General features: G+C 51.3%; 2 protein-coding genes across 5 annotated transcripts; one reads left to right on the top strand and one right to left on the bottom strand.

The window, feature by feature from the left end:
• Positions 1–2,745: 2,745 nt before the first annotated feature.
• On the top strand, positions 2,746–5,486 carry Tigd3 (tigger transposable element derived 3). Of its 2 annotated transcripts, none has more exons than XM_055610559.1 (2): positions 2,746–2,843; positions 3,726–5,486. In XM_055610559.1, exon 2 carries the CDS (start codon positions 3,743–3,745, stop codon positions 5,153–5,155), a length of 1,413 nt encoding a protein of 470 aa, XP_055466534.1. In that variant the 5' UTR covers positions 2,746–2,843; positions 3,726–3,742; the 3' UTR covers positions 5,156–5,486. The 2 variants fall into 2 exon arrangements, with proteins under 2 accessions (XP_055466534.1, XP_055466535.1); XM_055610560.1 differs by having other exon boundaries at positions 3,729–5,486.
• Positions 5,487–10,098: 4,612 nt separating this feature from the next.
• Slc25a45 (solute carrier family 25 member 45) lies at positions 10,099–17,211 on the bottom strand. Of its 3 annotated transcripts, none has more exons than XM_055610351.1 (6): positions 16,767–17,211; positions 15,586–15,629; positions 15,323–15,382; positions 14,862–15,047; positions 11,169–11,427; positions 10,099–11,080 (listed from the first exon to the last, which is right to left on the bottom strand). In XM_055610351.1, exons 1-6 carry the CDS (start codon positions 16,801–16,803, stop codon positions 10,812–10,814), a joined length of 855 nt encoding a protein of 284 aa, XP_055466326.1. In that variant the 5' UTR covers positions 16,804–17,211; the 3' UTR covers positions 10,099–10,811. The 3 variants fall into 3 exon arrangements, with proteins under 3 accessions (XP_055466326.1, XP_055466324.1, XP_055466325.1); XM_055610349.1 differs by having other exon boundaries at positions 15,323–15,394; positions 15,586–15,674; XM_055610350.1 differs by having other exon boundaries at positions 15,323–15,394; positions 16,767–17,210.
• Between the last annotated feature and the right edge of the window lie 2,408 nt (positions 17,212–19,619).

Below are 19,619 nucleotides of genomic sequence, written 5' to 3' on the forward strand. Positions count from 1 at the left end.
TTGTGCATGTACCCACCTGCTCACCCATTTCCATACATACAAACCACTGTCCTCGTGGAGCAAGGAAAGCTTTGGACAGGTGATGAGGGCAGCCAGCGGGAGAGCATCCTCAAATCTTGTCATCTGGCCTACCTTTCATTGCCTGCAGTATTGCTAAGCCTGTGCAGTGCTCCAGGGCCAGAACTGTCCAAAGTGGAGCCTTCCAGCATGCCCAGCAGGCAGTGACTTCTTCCAGCCAAACCAGTACTTTATGTTCTGTAGTGGATCTTGTACAGCTCACTTGAGTGTGTGTTGACTTTCAGAGTGTGAGCTGGCGGTGGTGGCAAAGTACTTGAGACTCAGCACTGGGGAGGCCGAGGCCGGTGGGTTTCCTCACTCCAGATCAGGTTCCAGGACAGCCAGGGCTACACAGGGAGACCCTGTTTTAAGAAAAAACTATTTGTATGGGTATGTGCACATTACTGCAGAGGCCAGAGGAAGGTATCCGCTAGAGCGGAAATTACATGAAATTTTGAGCCACTGATGGGGGCGCTAGGAACTGATGTGATGGAGGGGGGTGTTTTGTTTTTAATGAGTGTTTTGCCTGCATATATGTACCGAGTACATGAGAGAGCATGGAACTGAAGTTAAAGATGGTGGTTTTAAGCCACCATCTGCTTGCTGGGAGTAAAATCCAAGACTTTGGAAGAACATCCAAGGCTCTAAATGGCTGTGCCATGTCTTCAGCTCCTGAACTCTGGTCTCTTGGAAGAGTGCTGCACCGAGATCTGTCACCAGCCCTGGGTATAGAACTGGGTGATGGCTCAGCCAGTAAAAGCACTTTCAATTCAAGTCTGACCACCTGAATTCTGTCCCTGAAGTCAAGGTAAGACACTGGGTGCTGCCTTGTGTAACTCATCCCAGCATCCCAGAGGGACATGGATTGGAGACAGTCTGCTGGAAGCCTAATACCCAACTGGGTTGGAGGATGCCACACCGCAAACCCCAAAATACACTCCCCTACACTATTCCACAGCAATACTGAGGCATATGTGTGTCATGCCTTTTTAAAAGATTTGTTATTTATAATACTCTGCTTGCATGTGTGCCAGGACACTAGAACAGGGCACCAGATCGCATTATAGATGGCTATGAGCCGCCCTGTGGTTGCTGGGAATTGAACTCAGGACCTCTGGAAGAACAGCCAGTGCTCTTAACCCTGAGCCATCTCTCTAGGCCTACACACAGACTTTTTAAAAAGGACTCAGGCACACAGACACACAGGTATTTGATACTGCTTTGTTTGCTGTGTAGCCTAGGATGGCCTCAAACTTGTGATCCTGCTTCACCCTCCTGGAGTGCCGGGAATAAAGGCCACCAGGCAAGGTTTGAGTGTGTGTGTGTGTGTGTGTGTGTGTGTGTGTTTTAAAGTTAAATATGTGTCACCTGAAATGTCTTCAGATTTTTCTAGAATATACTGAGGTAATTGTTGCCAATTGTAAAGAAATGGCTCAGTGTGGCTGTTCTTCCAGAGGACCCGGGGTTCAATTCCCAGCACCCACATGGCAGTTCATACCTGTAATTCCAGTTCCAGGGGATCACATACATGCAGGGATAAACAAATTTTTACATACAATAAATATAAAAAAGAAAATCTGAGCCCTGGCCAGGCATGGTGGTGTGCCAGTAATCCCAGCTCTCTGGGAGGCAGAAGCAGATCATCTCTTGTGAGTTTGAGGCCAGCCTGGTCTACAAAACGAGTCTATAGGTGAAACCCTGTCTCAAAAAGCCAAATTAAAAAAAAAAAAAAAAAGTTGAGCCTTGGGCTGCTACTGCACTCGGTAAATCGGCAGAACTCTTTGGGCTGAGATCTGAGACACTGTCTTTGCTATGTAGGCTTGGAGTACAGAGGCAGGCAGGCAGTTATCCTTCGCAACTGAGTAGTCTTTTTATTTTTTATTACAATTTATTTACTTTGTATCCCAGCTGTAGCCCCCTCCCTCGACTGAGTAGTCTTGAGGGCCAAAAAAAGAAATGTACAAATGAGACCACTAAAAGATTTAAGAGGAAATGGTAGATTCGCAGAAGACATTTGGAGAGATTGACATGGTGGGCTCAAAACCTATGGAAAAGACAGAAAAGTGGGGTCCCGGCTGTTTAAAGGGCAGAGAGGTTAAGTTACCTGCCATAGTTCAGGACCAAATGTTACAAAGCAGGGAAATGACATAAGAATTTAGATCTTGCCGTGAAGCACCGAAGCTGGAGTCTTCTGCTGGTTGCCAAGCCGGAGGCCACCGCTGTCCATGGTAACTAGTTTTGTGACTTAAAGCTTACATGCATCCATTTTCTCCTTTCATCTTGTTTCCAAAACAATTCCGGGACGGCCTGTGTCCCTGTTTGGTAATCCACGGGGATGGGGTCGAAGCCACCTGGGTCACCGCGTTGGCGCGCCCTTCGGCGAGAGACAGGCGCTAAGGCCAGGTCCTCCCCGCCGGACCCTTGCTCCAGCTCCCACCCCTCGGCACGGGAAGCTCCTCCCCCCGGAGGCCGGCAAACCGCCACTTCCACAATGTCCAATCAGATACAGCTGGGGGCGGGACGCGTTGCCGATGACGGCCAATCAGGTTTGCCAAGGCGGGGCGGCGGAGGGGCCGCGCTTTTCCCAGCCTTGAGAGAGCCCGGCGCGGGCGGCGCGCGCGGGGTTCTTCTGTGCGCGCGCCCGCCGCCCGAGCAGCCCCTCGGCGCGCCCTGCCCTCGGTCGGGGTCGCCGCGCCTGTCCCTCTCTGGTTCTGCCGTAGCCTAGGACACCGAGGCCCGGGAGCCTGGCTGGGGCAGGGACTGGAGCCGCGGGACGGCGCCTGGAGGTGGGTGCGGAGCGGAGCGGGGCGGGCGGGCGGGCGGGCGGGCTAGGTCGACGCCTGGGTCGGTCCAGCTGACTGACTAGGGGTCCAAGCGGGGCGAGCCGGGGCGCGGAGCCCAGCTCTGGCGCTGCTGTGTCCTGGCCGCTGCTCCCTGCTCTCTGATATTCCTCCAGGCTACCACCCGACAGAGGACACTCCTCCCCTTTTGCCGCCCTCAGCCTCCTCACCCGGTCGCCCTTTGTCGCCTTGGCACCTTCACTCTCGACCCTGCCCTCTACTCCCCTTCAGGCTGGACCACTGACCGAGCCTTACCACCCAGCCTCGCCAGCACCAAATTGGACTAGCGCCTTCAGACCCCATCCATCTGGCTTTGTCATCTGTACCATCTCACCTGTTCACCTCAACTCTGTCCGTTCAGTCTACCACCCGCCTTCATTCAACAGCCTCATCAAAATTCAACCCATGTCTTCCTTCCAATCTCCTCCTAAGTCTACTCCCCAGTACCCTGAATGTCCCTACACCTGCCCCACTCAGCCTCAGGCCTCTGTGTTGTCGCTCCTTTGTTGTCTCTACAGCTGTCTCTGGGTTGTCCTTATAGCTGTCCCTTGGCCTCTGTTCATCCTTCCACCCCGTCAATACCAAACCCCAGCCCAGAATTCCCTCTGCCTCAGACCAGCTCTATTCTGCCAGCTCTATTCTGGCAGTCTTCCTGGTGGGGCCTAGCCCTCCTCCCTCAGCCAGGTCATCCTCTTTCTCTTTCAGCTGGTCCGGTCTCCCCTAGTCTTCTGCATTCCAGCTGACCGCCCTGTCCTCTCATGTCCTGTACTCTTCTCCGATCCCTCCTGCCCTCAGCCTGTGGCACCCTCTCCTACTTTTCTCCCCCAGCAGGTTCTCGGGGGGTCATGGAGCTGAACACCAAAAAGAAGCTTCATGCCCTGTCCCTGGCTGAGAAAATCCAGGTGCTGGAACTCTTGGATGAGTCCAAGATGTCCCAGTCAGAGGTGGCCCGGCGCTTCCAGGTCTCCCAGCCCCAGATCTCACGTATCTGCAAGAATAAGGAGAAGCTGCTGGCAGACTGGTGCAGTGGCACAGCCAACCACGAGCGCAAGCGGAAGCGTGAATCCAAATACAGTGGGATCGACGAGGCCCTGCTCTGCTGGTACCACATTGCCCGAGCCAAGGCCTGGGATGTAACGGGGCCCATGCTACTTCACAAGGCCAAGGAGCTGGCCGATATCATGGGCCAGGATTTTGTGCCCAGCATCGGTTGGCTGGTCCGCTGGAAACGCCGAAACAATGTGGGTTTTGGGGCTCGCCAGGTCCTTGTCCCTCTGTTCCCTCCTGAACCACCTCCTTCAGGGCTTCCATCCCAGGCTCAGCCACCCCTTTCCCTTAAAGACTTCTCACCAGAAGATGTTTTTGGCTGTGCCGAAGTGCCCTTGTTTTATCGGGCAGTGCCTGGCAGAGTATCTGAATGTGATCGGTTTCAGGTAGTGCTGTGTGCCAACAGCAGAGGCACAGAAAAACGAAGGGTCTTTGTGGGTGGGCTCCAGGCCGCTCCAAGATGCTTCTTTGGGGTCAACAGTGAGGCACTACCTGCTTCTTATCACCCTGACCTAGCCATCCCCTGGTCAGAGTGGCTGGCACAGTTTGACCAGGACATGGGACAGCAGGGCCGGCAGGTGGCCTTGCTGCTAGCTGCCAGAGTGGCGGAGGAATGGACCAGCCCTACTGGACTCCACCACGTGCGACTCCTGCCACTCTCTGCCTCCAGCGATATACCTTCTCTGCCTAGCTCTGTGGTTTTGGCCTTTAAGGCCCATTATCGTTACCGTCTGCTGAGCAAACTGGCTGCCATGCAGAGTGCAAAAGAGGACAGCTCACTGCCTGAGGCCAGGGCCAGCATCACAGTTCTGGATGCTCTACATATGGTGGCTGCAGCTTGGGCCAGGGTGCCTCCTCAGCTCATTTTGAGCAGTTTCATTCAGGAAGGGCTTGCTCCGGGCAAAACACCGCTGTCTCTGGACAAGGACGCTGAGATGTCACCAGTCCCTAGTGGGCTGAGCCAAGAGGAGTTTTCCCACTTTGTAGACCTGGAGGATGAGGACCCAGGACCTAGAGAGTGCAAAGAGGAGATGGGTACTGAAGCTAGAGGGAGGGAAGAAGATGGTGTTGAGTCCCTGCCCACCAAAGCTGATGCCCTGAGAGCGCTGTGCACCTTGAGGAGGTGGCTTGAATGCAACAGCACATCTCCAGAGCTCTTTGAGAAGTTCTATGACTGTGAGGTGGAGGTGGAGCAGCTCTGCTGTCTGTGAGGAAGCATGGCCACCTGCAGTCTCCCTCTCCTGTTTCCCATGGAAACGCCTCTCCAGAGGCACACTGGCTCTTTCCTGTGGAAATAGTGTGTGGAGGGTGTGAAGGGAAGGAATTTGGAACATGATGTCAAAGGTCAGGAAACATTATTCAAACCTAGAGTTTCTACAGTTGGGACCTCGGGAGTGGGGATCCAGGCAGTGTAGCTGCTAGGCCCCAGTGAAAGTTCTAGATCTTTGGGGGGAGTTAGTCTAAATAGGGTAGAACCTGGAAAGGTGGACTTCCTGACAGCAGCCCCATCCCTTGAATTTTGTGTCAAAACCAATTTTGCTTCTGGAAATAAAATGTTTAACCAGAAAGGAGGTCAGAGCGTGGTTTTTCTGTTTCCTTCCTTCCTTTTGATACAAGGTCTCATGTAGCAATAGCAAGCCTCGAACTTACTGTGTAACTGAAGATGATTTTGAACGTCTTAATATGCTTGCCTTCCTCTCCCGAGGGCCAGGATTATAGGGATTTGCCAGCATACCCTGATTTATGTGGTGTGGGAGCAAGCCCAATGTAGGCCTTCATGCATGCTGAGCTAATGTTGTATCAATTGAGCTAACTGCCCCTCCCCCCAAGGCATGGATTACATGAGAGAGAAAGACTCCTTCACACATGGACCCTCTTGGCCACATTTATGAGGAGACAGGTCTCAGGATGATCCAGGAATTTGGCAGCTCTTATCATTTCGGTGTCAGACTGTGTATAGTACAGTGGCCAGAGACAGGCCAGGGAAATAAAGTCTGGAAGTCATCCATTCATCATAGTTTTCCATCTATTTGTTCATCTCACCATAGTTCCTCCTATGTAGCAAGATTGCCAAAGTGACATCTCTGCCAAGCAGGACTAGAGGACAATGACAGGCTTGTGTAAGGTGCTTTGGCCCCACAAAGCCTAGGGAAACCCCGTAGAGGTGAGCTCTTTTTGTTGTTGTTTGTAGGGGGGTTGTTGTTTTTGTTCATGAGACAGGATCTCTCTGTGTACAGGCTGGCCAGAGATCCACCTTCCTCTGCATCCTGAGTGCTGAGATTAAAGGCATGTGCCACCATGCCCAACCTTGTTGTTTTTAAATTTTAATTCTTGTGACCGAGGGGTGGGAGGATGCATGCACATGGCACACTTGCTAGCACGTGTGTATGGAGGACAGAGGACAACTTTGTGGAGTTGGTTTTCTCCTTTCACCTCTGTGTGGGTTCTGGGTATCAAAGTCAGTTCTCTAGGCTTTTGTGGTGAGTGCTTTTACTGCTGAGCCCATCACTGAATAGAGAGAAAAGTGGGAAGGATGACAGGCCAAAGGTCAGCAATCGCAGGACAACTGGGGGTGAGGGAACACCTCTGACTGTGGAATGTATGGAGGCGAGGTGTTCTGAGAGTCCCCAGGAGGTTGAGCAGCTAGTGATCCTGTCCCAACAGTGTCTGGCTTTGGTGTTTACAGTGCAGTGCTGTGATGTGAGTCTTAACTGAGGGCCATTTGAGGTCTAGTGCTCTGACCTATGACCAGGTCACTTACTACACGGGAAGCTTGTTTACATTGGCACACACCCCGTGGCTCTTGTCTGTCTGCTTCACGTCAAGTTTATCAGTCGGCGTGGCTCTGGGAGCTGGACCTCGTCCTCTCCACTGAGTGGAGAAGGCATTCTGGGGACAACTGGATGCTGGTGTGACATGTAGGAGAGCAGGTGCAGATCTGTTCATTCAGTCAGTCAGCCCTGGGAGTGAAGCCAGGCCACCAAGCCCTTTTGTTTTTGTCTCTTTTTTTTTTTTTATTTTTAAAGATTTGAGAGGTTTTGTTAATTTTTTAAAATATTATGCATAGGAAGGTTTTGCACACGTCTGTATGTGTACCACATTTGTGCTTGTTGGAGCCCCTGAAACTGGGGTTATAGATAGTTGTTAGCCAGGTCCTCTATAAGAGCAACCAGGGCTCTTAACGCTGCCCCTCCAGCTCAGCTTCCCATCTCACTACATGTAGGAGTGCTGGCTTCACAGATCCCATCAGGCTTCGAGTATGTTCTAGCGAGTGAGTGTCCTTACCACTGCCATCTCCACGGCCCATCTTTTGCCTTTTTTTTTTTTTAAACATTTATTACACATACCGTGTTCTGCCTGCATGTATGCCTGCAAGGCAGAAGTAGAGTACCAGATCTCATTTAGATGGTTGTGAACCACCATGTGGTTTCTGGGAATTGAACTTGGGACCTTTGAAGGAGCAGCCAGTGCTCTTACCCTCTGAGCTATCTCTCCAGTCCCATCTTTTGCCTTTTTAATTACAGCTGTTCTAATAGAGGTGATGCAATGCCCTATTATAGTTTTCATTTCATTTCTCTTATGATTAATAATGTCGAGAACCTTTTAAAATCTCTGAGTCTTTGTGTTTGACCCAAGCTAGCTGGCTACATTGTCTAGACTGGTAGGTTACATGTGTGTACCGCTATGCCCAGCTCGTTTTTTGCTTTTTTGTTTGTTTGTTTAGTTGGTTGTTTTAGCTTTTGTTGTGTTGTTGTTTAGAAACCTGTGGAACACATCATCAGCGGAGGCTGACCTCTAGAAAGAAATGTGTAATTGCTTCTTCTGGACACAAGATGTAAAAATGTGATGTTAGCTGCTCAGAGGCTGCCTCCAGGGAGCAGGAACTCGGTTCCTCGTTCCCTCAGGGAGCCAGACCTTATTGTCTGTGGGAGAGAAGCAGTTTTCTTTTCCTCTTGCTGGTGGCTGGAGGTTTTTCAGTCTGCCCTTTTCCTGTGGTAATTCCTTGAGGATGTTGGCTCAGTTTCCGAGTCTTGGACTTACCTTTTCTGAGACCCAAGAACTCAAGGTTTAGTGTGCTGTTCCTAGGTTTTCTCATGGCTTTGTGTGTCCCAGCACTTACTCCAGGAGGCAGCCCTGGCCCACAGCCTTGCCTCATGTCCCTGTCCCTGGGAATGTGGGAAGTTTCCTCACTCCTTGCTCAGTAAGCAAGTCTTTCAATTATGTATGTAATAATTACCTGGAGTTTAGTTGCTCACAGAAGATGGCTCTGCTAGATGACTGCTTTCCAGAGAGGAAACGAGGAGACCAGCATTCATTCACTCATTTATTCATTTTGTTAAAACATTTTTATTTCTGAGACAGGATCTTGCAGCCTAATCTGGCTTTGAACTTAATATCTAGCCAAGCTTGAACTTCTAACTTTTTGCCTCTTACCTACTTAGTGCTAGAGTTATAGGTGTGTGTCACTATGCTCCATGTAAGCGATACAGGGGATCAATCTGGACTTTTTACATGCATGGCAAGCACTCCATCAACTGAGATGCATCCCTAGACTCTCACTATGGTTTCCTGGACAACCCTCTATGCAGCTCTAGTTCTGCTGATAGGCAATAAGGAGTGGAAGGAATGTCTGCTCCGTGGAGTTCATTAGAGAAACAGATATAATCAGGATCACACGGCAAAGGCAAAGACACTCATGTGAGATGAGCATGTCATCACAGACCAAGGAAAAGGAGTTCTCAACCTGTGGCCCACACCTGCAGCAGCACCTAGACACTTAGGGAAGTCTACAGCCTCTTGCCCTCCAAAACCCTGCTGAGCCAGAAACTCTGAGCTTTGACTCAGCAAGCTGTACTGGAGCAAACAGGTGCTTCTGAACCATTGGTGCAGCCCAAGGAAACAGATATCTTGAAGGAGCCAAGAACTGAACGATGAGGGGGAGATACAAACTCCGTGAGAAGAGCATGTGCAGACATCTTGGGGTGGGACAGACCCAGATGTGTTTAGCAGAAGCATGGTAGGACATTCATCAAGAGCAAATGTCCAACGGCATCCCCTGCTAGGGGGAGGAACTCGGAGAAATGGAAGTCATGAAAGAGTGCACTGGCTGTCTGGCTATCTATCTATCTTTTAAGACAGGCTTTCTCTGTGTAGCCCTGGCTGTCCTGGAACTCACTCTGTAGACCAGGCTGGCCTTGAACTTAGAGATTTGTCTGCTTCTGCCTCCTGCATGCTGGGATTAAAGATGTGCACCACCACTGCCCGGCTCTCAGCCATTTTTTAAAAATATTTTTATGTTAGGTGGTGATGGCACATTCCTTTATTTCTATTTTTGGTTTATTTGTTTTTGGCTTTTTGAGACAGGGTTTCTCTGTGTGGCCTTGGTTGTCCTGGATTCGATTTATAGACCAGGCTGGCTTCAAACTCACAAAGATCCATCTGCCCCTGCCTCCTGAGTACTGGGATTAAAGGTGTGTACTGCCACTGCCCAGCTCTCAGCCATTTTTAAAAATATTTTATGCTAGGCAGTAGCACGTCTTTAATTTAGGCCAGAGCTACAGGGATAAATCTTATCTTGAACTCTCTCCAAAAATATTTTTGTTATTTTTTTAAAGATTTTATTCATTTATTTTATATGTGAGTGTTCTGCTTGTGTGCCTACATGCCAGAAGAGGGCATCAGATTTCAGTATAGATGGTTGTAAGCCACCATGTCGTTGCTGGGAAGTGAACTCAGGAGCTCTGGAGGAGCAGAGAGTGCTCTTATCTGCTGAGCCATCTCTGCAGTCCCTTTATTGTTATTTTATGAGTAGGGAGGGGTTTTCTGTCTTCAGGTATTGATGTGAGGTATACCATGAGCATGCAATTCCCACAGAAGCCAGAAGAGGGCACCAGATCTCTCAGACTCTGTGAGTACTGGGACTTGAACCTGGGTCCTCTGGAAGAGCAGTCAGTAATCTTAAGCACTCAGCCATTGCTCTAGCCCCTCAGGCAGTTTTTAATCTAATTTAGCAATTGAGATGGGTATCAGACAAAGTAAGGAAGGATGTAGGTAAGAAAGAGACAACTTGGAGAGCGGCCAGGCCATGAACATGGGGTTGGGAGGTTCAGCAGGCGTGTGTGTGGTGGGAGCAGAGACAGGAGGGGGTCGCCGGTACTGCTTCAAATGAAACTTTATTGCATGCATGTTCAAGAGACAGAAGTCTAGCCTTGCCCACCAGACTCCCACAGACCAAGTCAGAGGAGTGAAAAAGTAACCGTGAAGCACTGCACACAGCTGTGACTGAGGTAGACAGGAGGGCTGGGTTGCTGGGCACGCCACAGTCAGCACAGAAGGGGCTGGGAGGGCCCCAGAGTCAGAGCTCTGCCTCTCGGATCTTGGGGAAGAGTGGGCCACTGGAGGGACAATAACAACACGCCACAGCACTCTGGGCACATGAGGGACCACAGCAGGAAGTGACCAAGAGAGAGGAACACCTAATGGGCAGGACAGCCAGGAGCTGGGACCTGGGTTTCCCTGAAGGTAATGGAGAGGCAGAAGACATTCTCCTGGCCAGGGGGATGGTCTGAACCCCAGGGCTGGGCAGGGCCAGGCCAGTGGACTGGTCCCTTTAGTGATTTACTTATGCCTCGTGTGTGCCCCTGCTTCCTGGAAAGCATCCCTTGCGGTGAGGTGGGTGGGAATGAGTGTGTCTTGGAGTCTGTACAGGACCAGGCTCATTGGTTTCTTGCACTTTGGCTCCATAACTCTTTGAGTGATACAAGGCACCTCTTGGTCTGTACCTAAAAGCTGGGTGCTTTAGCTTGGTTTTCCAAGTTGCTGTCAGCCATGATCCTGCTGTGGAGTTGCTGGTATCGCCTGCCAGGTTCATCTCCACAATCGCAGAAGATATTCGTAGCTAAGGAAGGTGGCAGCATTGACAGGAAAGGCACGGGCACTATTGAGGGTCATGCCCTTGAAAAAGACGCCTATCCCCTCTTGCTGGAAGCTGCTTGCCATACAGTCCAGCATGCCCCGGTACTTCCTCCCTTTCAGCCCGTCCATCTGCATCCGGGACTTGATCACGTCGAAAGGTGTGGCTGTGACCCAGGAGGCTAGGCCTGCAAAGCCCCCCGCCACCAGTACTGTGGCTGAACCTGGGACAGAGGGAACATGTGAGTCAGACCTTCAGCCCCTCCCTGGCCTCTGCTGTATCCCCACCCCGCCCCATCTCAGCACACTTACTGGGATTCTGGCCTTCTGGTGTATACTGGCGACAGAGCCCTTCATAGGTGACAAAGTACATTCCCAACGTCGGGGTGTCCCTCAGCACCAGGGCCCACGATCCTCTGAAGACTCCCTGGGGTCCTTCTTCTCTCAAGATGGAGGCTGCACAGTGCACGGGACCCCGGTACCTGGGTTCAGAGCTCCTTATCTGCATCCTTGGCTCTGTCTGGTTTTGTAGACGGACTTTGATGAGGTCAAAAGGAGCCAGGCAGTAGGCCTATGGAGAAAGACATGGAGGGAATTGGGTGGGGATTAGGCTTGGGAAATATAATCACAACAGGACAGAGAGGCTTCTGCCACCAACTCCTAGCCTCTCACATACATGACTGGGTTGAGCCAACTGTCTGGGTGCTGTTGAGAACAAGCTGCCCTCTTAATTATCAGGCCTGATAGGCTCAGTAGTGGGCCCTCCTCCTGAGATAGCAGGCACAGGCACTCAAGGACAAGCAGGAGTGGGCTACTGATTCCAGGGAGGACACATGTTTGCAGTAGCTGGGGCTCAGGAAGGGTTCAGCAGGGGCTGGAGCGATAGCTCAGAGGTTAAGAACACTGGCTGTCCTTCCCAAGGTCCCAGCAACCATGTGGTGGCTCACAACCATTTATAGTGGGGTCTGGTGCCCTCTTTCGGTGCTCAGGCATATATGCAGACAGAATGCTGTATAAATAATAAATAAATCTTTAAAAGAAAAGGGGGTCAGGAAACAGTAAGGAGCTAATGCTGCAGGTGAAGGAGGTCACCTCATTGGCATTGTTCTAAAACAGACCCAACATCATAGAGTCTCCTGTCTCCTTCCTTCCCTTCTGCTCCATGACTTTCTGAGGCCCCAGGGCAGCCCTCCCTGCCTCTGACCAAAAAGGCTTGTAAGGGTGGTAACAGGTGGGATTTGGTAGGCACTAGAGCCCCAAACAGCCAGGACACAGATCTGGTTTGGCACAGGACTGAGCTGGGAGGATGTGGAGAACAGAAGCTCACCACACCAGTGAGGTTTGAGTCTGGGATGTAACTGTGTCATGCAGCTAGCTGACCAAGGTGACACATGCCTTTAATCTCAGTGGATCTCTGTGAGTTCAAGGCCAGCTTGGTCTACATAGCAAATTCCAGACAAGCCCCTGCTATACAGTGAGACCCTGTCTCCAGAAAAACCAGGAGAAACCACTGAAGTTCAGATAAGGTTCTAGCTGGGTGTGTTGGGCTGGTGCCTGTAACTCCAGAGGCTTTGATGAGAGGAGTACACAAAGAGTTCAAGGCTAGCCAAAGCTACACAGTGAGTTCCAAGTCAGTGTGGGCTACCGAGAATGAAACCCTGTCTCCATAAAGCAGTCCTGGGGGGCTGGAGAGATGGCTCAACAGTTAAAAGCACTGGCTACTCCTCCAGAGGACCCGGGTTCAGTTCCCAGCATGCACATGGTGGCTCCGTATAGACATCTGTTACTCCAGTTGCAGGATCCAACACCATCTTCTGGCACATGGGCACATGGTGCGCAGACATGCATGCAGGCAAGGCATCCGTACACATAAAATAATAAATATATCAATTTTAAAACATTTATTAAAAAAGAAACCCAAAAGCAACCAGGGCTGGAGAGATGGCTCAGTGGATAAGAGTGTATACTGCTTGTCCAAAGGGCCTGAGTCTGGATCCCAGTGCCCACACAGGTAGCTCACAGCTGCCCAGAACTCCAGTTGCAGGGGATCATATGCCCTCTTCTGGCCTCTACAGGGAGAATTTTAATTTAATTTTAGAATTAATTAAAAAAAATCAAAACAGTGTCACGTACTGTCATCCTAGCACTTAGGAGGCAGAGGCTGAAGCTGACCTGTCACTGGTGTGCCCTTGTTGTCTGTGTCTGGCTAGAAGCATGTGAGTTCAGCTCTAGGCCTGGCCGGTAGCAGAGGCGCTGGCAGCTCACTGGTGGTGGGCTTTAGCGGGTACAGGCCACATTGCAGGCAACTGCCTCAGCAGAGGATGGAGCCCCTTTGTAACAAGAGGCCGATGCTCCTCCCACCGCCTGCCAGCAGGGCTGAGCTGAGGCCATTTTGTGGGATGGGAACCATGGGGCCTAAAGGGTTACTTAGCCCCTAAACAGGGCCACAAGCAAAGTTTGTGCCATCGGCTGCCAGTTCTTGCCCCTTCTTCCCACTTTCTAACTGAAACACAATTGGCTCCAAGACCCTGTTGACAGATGTCCCAGGATACCCTGGCTTCAAACAGGTTCCTCAACCAGTCACCATGTGTGCCCTTAACAGTCCCTGGTTCTGCTTTTCAGAGAGATGAAGAGAAGGTAACTGAGAAGTAGAGTCTAGCTGGGCCTAAGTCAGGCCGCTTTCCAGCTTTCCAGTGGGTCGCTTCCTGTTTTTGAGGGGTATAGGCCTCCAGATTTAAGAACTATGTGGGCACATCTCTGTATAATAAGGAACATAAAGCTTGGTTGGGCGGCATAATAACCATAATCCTGGAATTTGGGGAAAAGACGAGAGGACTGTTATAAGTTTGAGGTTAGCCTGATCTACATAAGTGACTTACAGGCCAACCAGGGCTACATAGCAAGATCTTGTTTTGAAAACACTAGAGGGAAGGGGGCCGGAGAGATGGTGCAGCGGTTAAGAACACTCACTGAGGGCTGGAGAGATGGCTCAGCCATTAAAGGCTAGGCTCACAACCATAAATGTAAGAACAGTCACTGCCCCTGCAGAGGACTGGAGTTCGGTTCCCAGCACCCGCCTTGTAGCTCAAAAGCATTTGCAGAAACTTCTGTTCCAGGAGATCCAACACCTTCAGACCTCTGCAGCCACTGCACCGAATGGTACATATGCATATAAAAAGTAAGCTTTAAAAAATAATAAAAGGAGGAGGGAGAAGAAGAAGAAAAGCCAGGATTCTCTGGGGTCTCTTTAATCATTAACCTCTCAAGTGCACACCCTGACTTTGTCCTCTTGCTCTCTGCCCTATGAAGTATCAGTGGCATCAGGGCAGGTACCATTAGAGGGTAACCCAGGAGCCCATCTGGGGTGTAGGGTTGAACTGGTACCTGTCCCTTTGTCCCTTTCTGCTCAGACACTCCCTTTAGCTCAGGTCACCTCTGGGACCTGGAAACTCTTCTGGTCTCCACCACACCTCACAGGAACCTGGTCACTACAGTGCTGAGAACAAAGACCAAAATAAATGATGGCAGCGACTCAGTGATTGGTCGACCCTGCGGTCTGTGACCTGTGGCTTCAGGCAAGGCTCAGAGATTATGGCTACAGAGTATGGCAGGCAAAGGCCTAGCTGAGCAGGTAGGGCAATCACTAGGACCACCTTAGGATCACTTCAGGGCAGAACTCAGCTCTACTGGGGACAACAGTTCCTCAGGGTCAAAGGTCACCATGCCGCCTAGGCTTCCCACAATTGTGGGCTAGTAGAATCCTCAGAAAGTAGGCAAGCCTGACAGAAGGCATTGGCTCTTTCTACCTGGCATCTTCTTTGCACTGTCCCCCAACTTTCTGCTCTTTGCCCCCCTGGTCTCCATGACCTTTCACCTCCGGGCATGTAGCCTGGCAAGGCACAAGATGGCTAGGCCACAGCCTTAACAAGCACGGCTGGGAGTCCCTGGGGGTGGAGGGTTCAGATCCATCGCTCTGCCAACGTGCGTTCATCCCGACCCTCTCACCTGCAGGAGGCCCCCAGTACAGCCTGCTATGAAGATGTTTGTGTAGCTGGGTGGCTGGGCCCGCCGCTCCTGGTGGGAGGTGGCTGTGAGCGCCAGCAGCGTGTTGCTGTACACTCCGAACAGGACGGAGTTGACCAGGGCTACGCTGGCAATGGGGAAGCTCATTCCCTTGAAGAAGCCCAGGACCTGCAAAGCAACAGGGTAGCACCGTGAGAGGAATGCTGGGCTTCCGTGTCCCGCTGGCAGCTCTGGCCAGGGGAGCTGAACATCACTTTTGTCTACGCCCTGTCTCAGGCAGACAGCAGGTGGAGGAGGCTGTGAGGACCTCGGCTCCACTTTTGGGGTGCCGAGTGACTGCCAGGCACCCTCAAGGGCTGAAGACTTGGAAGCCATTAGCAAGCAAAAGGGAACAGGTGCCGCCTGCCCAGGATGACCCCTACACCAGGAAGCGGGCCACCTACCGACTCATGACGGTAGGTCTTCACCACGCAGTCCACAATGCCCTGGTATGTGTTCTGGGTCTGTAACCGCACCTAGACGGAATAGTCCTGGGCATGTGAGGCAGATGGGCAAGCCGGGGCTGCTCCCACAGTGGCGGCCAGGTCACTCACATGGCAGACGCTGGCTGGCACACCAGTGAGCCAACCCGCTTTGCCAAGCCCAGCCTGCATCACCCGGGTTCCAGCCAGGCCAGCTGCTCCTCTGGCACCTCCGCCTCACTCACCTTTACAGTGTCAAATGGGTGCCCCAGGACCAGGCCTACAGCTCCTGTGGTGGCAAGAAGGCAGGAAGAGTGAGGGCTGCGCGCCAAATCTAGGAAACAAGTCTGTGCTAGAGCAAAGAAGGGGCCAGGCAGGGGTGGGAAGGCTGGGAGTACTCAGACATCCGCCACCCACGTTCTTGGGGCTCCGCAGAGCTTCCAACCGCCCTACCCCACCACACCACACCTGGAACTGGCCTACAAAGGTGCTGGGACAAAGGAGGGAGATCTCTGGGGTCATCTGAGGACACGCACACAGTAGGAAAGAATGAGCTGCAGCACTGTCCCCAGCCCTGACTGTGGAAGAGGAGGCTCTAGAGCAGCGGCTCTCAACCTGTGGGTCTCAACCTCACTGGGGGTTGCACATCAGATATTTATGTTATATTTGTAACAGGAGCAAAATTACAGTTAGGAAGTGACAACCAAATAATTGTATGGTTGGGGGGACACCACAGCATGAGAAAGTGCATTAAAGGGTCAAAGCATTAGGAAGGTTAAAAACCCCTGCTCTGGAAGGCTACCGTTGCAGCCTGCGTCAGCTGGACTTCTGCCTTCCTCTCAGAGTTCTGTGGCCTTGAATGAGAACAGGGCCTGCCGGCCCCTTCCTCCTGCCTTGTCACAATTATCAGTGCAGAACTGGGAGCCCTTCTGTGCGTCCTTCCAGCCCCAGGGGAGAAAGCCACCCACTAGCTAGTCTTATTCTCCACAGAAATGCTGCTTCTGGGGCCTGGAGAGTGGCCAGGGGCATCACCCGGGCAGGTTCCTGGTATCCTTTCTCAAGGCCCGGGAGTGCCACCCATTGCCAGGTAGGACAGATTTCCAAAGGGGAAGCAGGACAGCAGGTGAGATCAAAGGTGAATGTTCTTTGGGCCCCTCACACTGGTCTGGGAGAAGGGGCTTAGGTGAGGCGGTTCCCTGGCTCTTGGATCCTCAGTGTTCTCTGGCAGCATAGCCTTCGGATGCGGAAGTATCCCCTCCTTGCTTCTTTCCTGTCTGCCTCCTTGGCCATTCCCTGAAGGCTCTTAGGACAGCTGGCTGCTGCGTGGCGCTTGCTTCAAAAGAACAACTCCTCTTGACAACCCATCCTCCCCAGGAAGTGACCCACCCATAAAGGTGATGTGACAGAAAGAAGGAAAACGTCTCACCAGAGATCCAGCCGGCCACAAACTCCTCCACAGGCATTGTATAGGCTCGCGTGGGAACTGGTGCTCCAGGCAGGGCCGCCGAGGAGACTGTTGCTAGTGAGATTCCCCACCCCCTTTCCGAACCCGATAAACCTCCCACTAATGTTTAACCCTGGCTGGAGGGTGAGTGGTGGCCCAGTGCCCAGACCTCAGGCAACCATTAGCGAGAGTGAGCCAACGTCAGTGACCCTGAGACTGAAGAGGCCTGAGAAGTATGGAATCTCTAGGGGCAGGTTAACAGCCACAGCTAGCCTGAGTCCTGTGCCTGGATGGTGACAACCAGGCTGTGTGACCGAGGATGGCAACTGAGTCCTAGCTTGGCGAGCGTCTCCAAGGCTGCCCCAGTGATTAGGGATCAGGGCCCTGCCTGACCAGCAAGTTTATAGCAAGTTCCCATTCATTCCCATGGAACCCAGGCCTCACCCACCCTGACAAGCTGCGAGGCTATGTCAAGTCAGAACGTGGCCACCAGGTGGCAGTCCTGGGCCGCAGTGGCCTGCAGGAGCCACCTGAGCCTAGGGCAGGAGGAGAAACAAGCCGAAAAAGAGGGCCCGGCTCCCAGAAGTGACTCACCAGGCCCTGAAGCCTGTTTGTCTGCTCTCTCCAGAGTTGTTTACAGGCATGAGTCAGAACCGCAGCCTCCTCTTCCCCAGGGGAAGGAACAATGGGCTTTTTGACTGTGCGCTGGCCGGGTGCTACTCCGTCCAAACCAAAATCCTGCTCTCCTGGCCTGTGCCTCTGCCTTGGGATGATGGAGCAAGGTGGCCCTGAGCAGATGCCAGGGCCTAGATTTTGGAGATTTCTCTGTCTCGAAACTGCAACCAGTAAATTTCCTTTCCTTAAAAATCAAAAAGAAAGAGACAATCTCTTCTACACTGTCCGAGCCCTCCTCACAGTACCGCCCTTCTCCTCTGACCTCATGTCCTGCTTCCTGCTTCACTGGGGGAATAAAAAAAGAGCTCTCAGCCCTGAGGCCCTAAAGCCGACTTGGCTTCATTTCCTCTCCCTGGACAAACTCTCTCTTGCCTCCTTCAAGCTGGGGCTGAAACATCACCTTCCTAGCGAGGCCTCCCAAGTCATCCTGGAGACAATTGCAGTCACCAGCAGCCTGCACCTCTCTCTCCCAGGGTCTTCCTCTCCTTTCTCCTCCTGCTTGTCTCTGCCCCCTTATATGCAGCTAACTGGCTGTCTGTGCAATCAAGGGCCTGTGGCTGCTTTATCCACTTACATGCTTAAAGGATTAGAGGATGTGATTAGGGTAGACGTAATACTTGCTAATGAATGATGAATGGGTACATGAATAGGAAGGTCAGGGATAGCATCAGTGGCAAGAAGAATGAAAAAGTCCATCAACTGAGGAGTGGACAAAGACATGTGGGACATTTACACAATGGAGTTTTAAGGTCCAGAGGACAATGGAACGATGCCATTTGCAAGAAAATGGATAGAAATAGATCATCATGCTCAATAAAATAATCCAACCTCAGAAAAGCCATTGTCACATTTTCTCTCATTTGCAGAATCTAAAATTTAAAATGTAGGTGCTGGAAAGGTGACTCAGAGGTGAAGAGGGCTGTCTGCTCTTCCAGAGTTCCTGAGCTCAATTCCCAGCAGCTGATGCTGGCTCCCAACCAGTCTATCCTAGGATCTGATGCCCTCTTCTGGCGTGTAGGTGCATGTGCTATGTAAAATAAATACATCTTTTTAAAGTCATTAATTAATTGATTGGTGTTTCAGAGACAAAGAACATGCATATGTTTGCCACAGCACTCATCTGGAAAGCAGAGGACAGCTTTGGGGCGCTGGTCCCCACCTCCCATGGTGGGTGTTAAAGCAGTTCTTTTTTATTCCTCACGCTGAACGGGATCTGCCAGCTTTCAGGTGACTCATCTCCTCCCCCGAAATGGCTGCAGAAGTGTTGTGGCTCCAGGTGCCTGCAGTCAACCTGGGTTGTTAGGAATGGGGTAGGCACGCTTCCTCACAAAGCCATCTCCAGATTCTAGAGTAAGTGTGCATACGAGTAACACACACACACACACACACACACACACACACACACCACAGGACAGGACAATAAAAGGGAGAATAGATGGGGAAGGAAAAGACCAAAAAGTGGGGAACAAGAGGCAGCGATGAAACGGCAGAGAAAGATAAAAGAATCCCACATTTTTTTCTCAGGTGAAGCTCAGGAGTAGAGTGTTTGGTTCACCTGTGCGAGGTCCTGGGTTTAACCCTCAGCACCACACACACACACACACACACACACAGAATGTTTAAGGTATTCAGCACATAAATGGTGGCTACTAATCCTCTTGATTCCATTCCTAGAGCCCATAAGATGACATGAAACCCACAGGAAAGGACTTGGCCCATCCAGCACATAGTAGTTAAGCAGGAACTGAAGATGCTCCCCTCTCATGGTTTCTATCTCCCACAGCAATACTGTGGCCTTTTGTAATATTTGTTATTGTTATTTCATTTTTTGTTGTGTTTTTCTTTTTCTTTTTTTTTTGAGACACAGCCCAGGCTGACTTTGCTGCTGGCTGCTGATCTTCCTGCCTCCAACATCCAAGTGCTAGGATGACAGGCATTTGCCCCTATGTCTGGCCCACCTACTATAGTTCTGCTTGTTTTTTGCTTTTCTCAATACAGGGTCTCAGCACTTAGTCCTTCCTGCCTCTGTCTCCTTCTGCTGGGATTAAAGATTCGTGTGCCAGCAAGTTTGGCTCTAAATGAATTAAATTAAAAAGCTTAAGAAAACAAAAACAAACAGTGAAGACAGGCCAGGAGCTAACGTCTGCTTTCCAGCTAGGA

Source organism: Psammomys obesus, unplaced genomic scaffold (genome assembly GCF_907164565.1).
Source record: "Psammomys obesus unplaced genomic scaffold, mPsaObe1.curated_primary_1811, whole genome shotgun sequence".
Classification (NCBI taxonomy): Eukaryota; Metazoa; Chordata; class Mammalia; order Rodentia; family Muridae; genus Psammomys; species Psammomys obesus.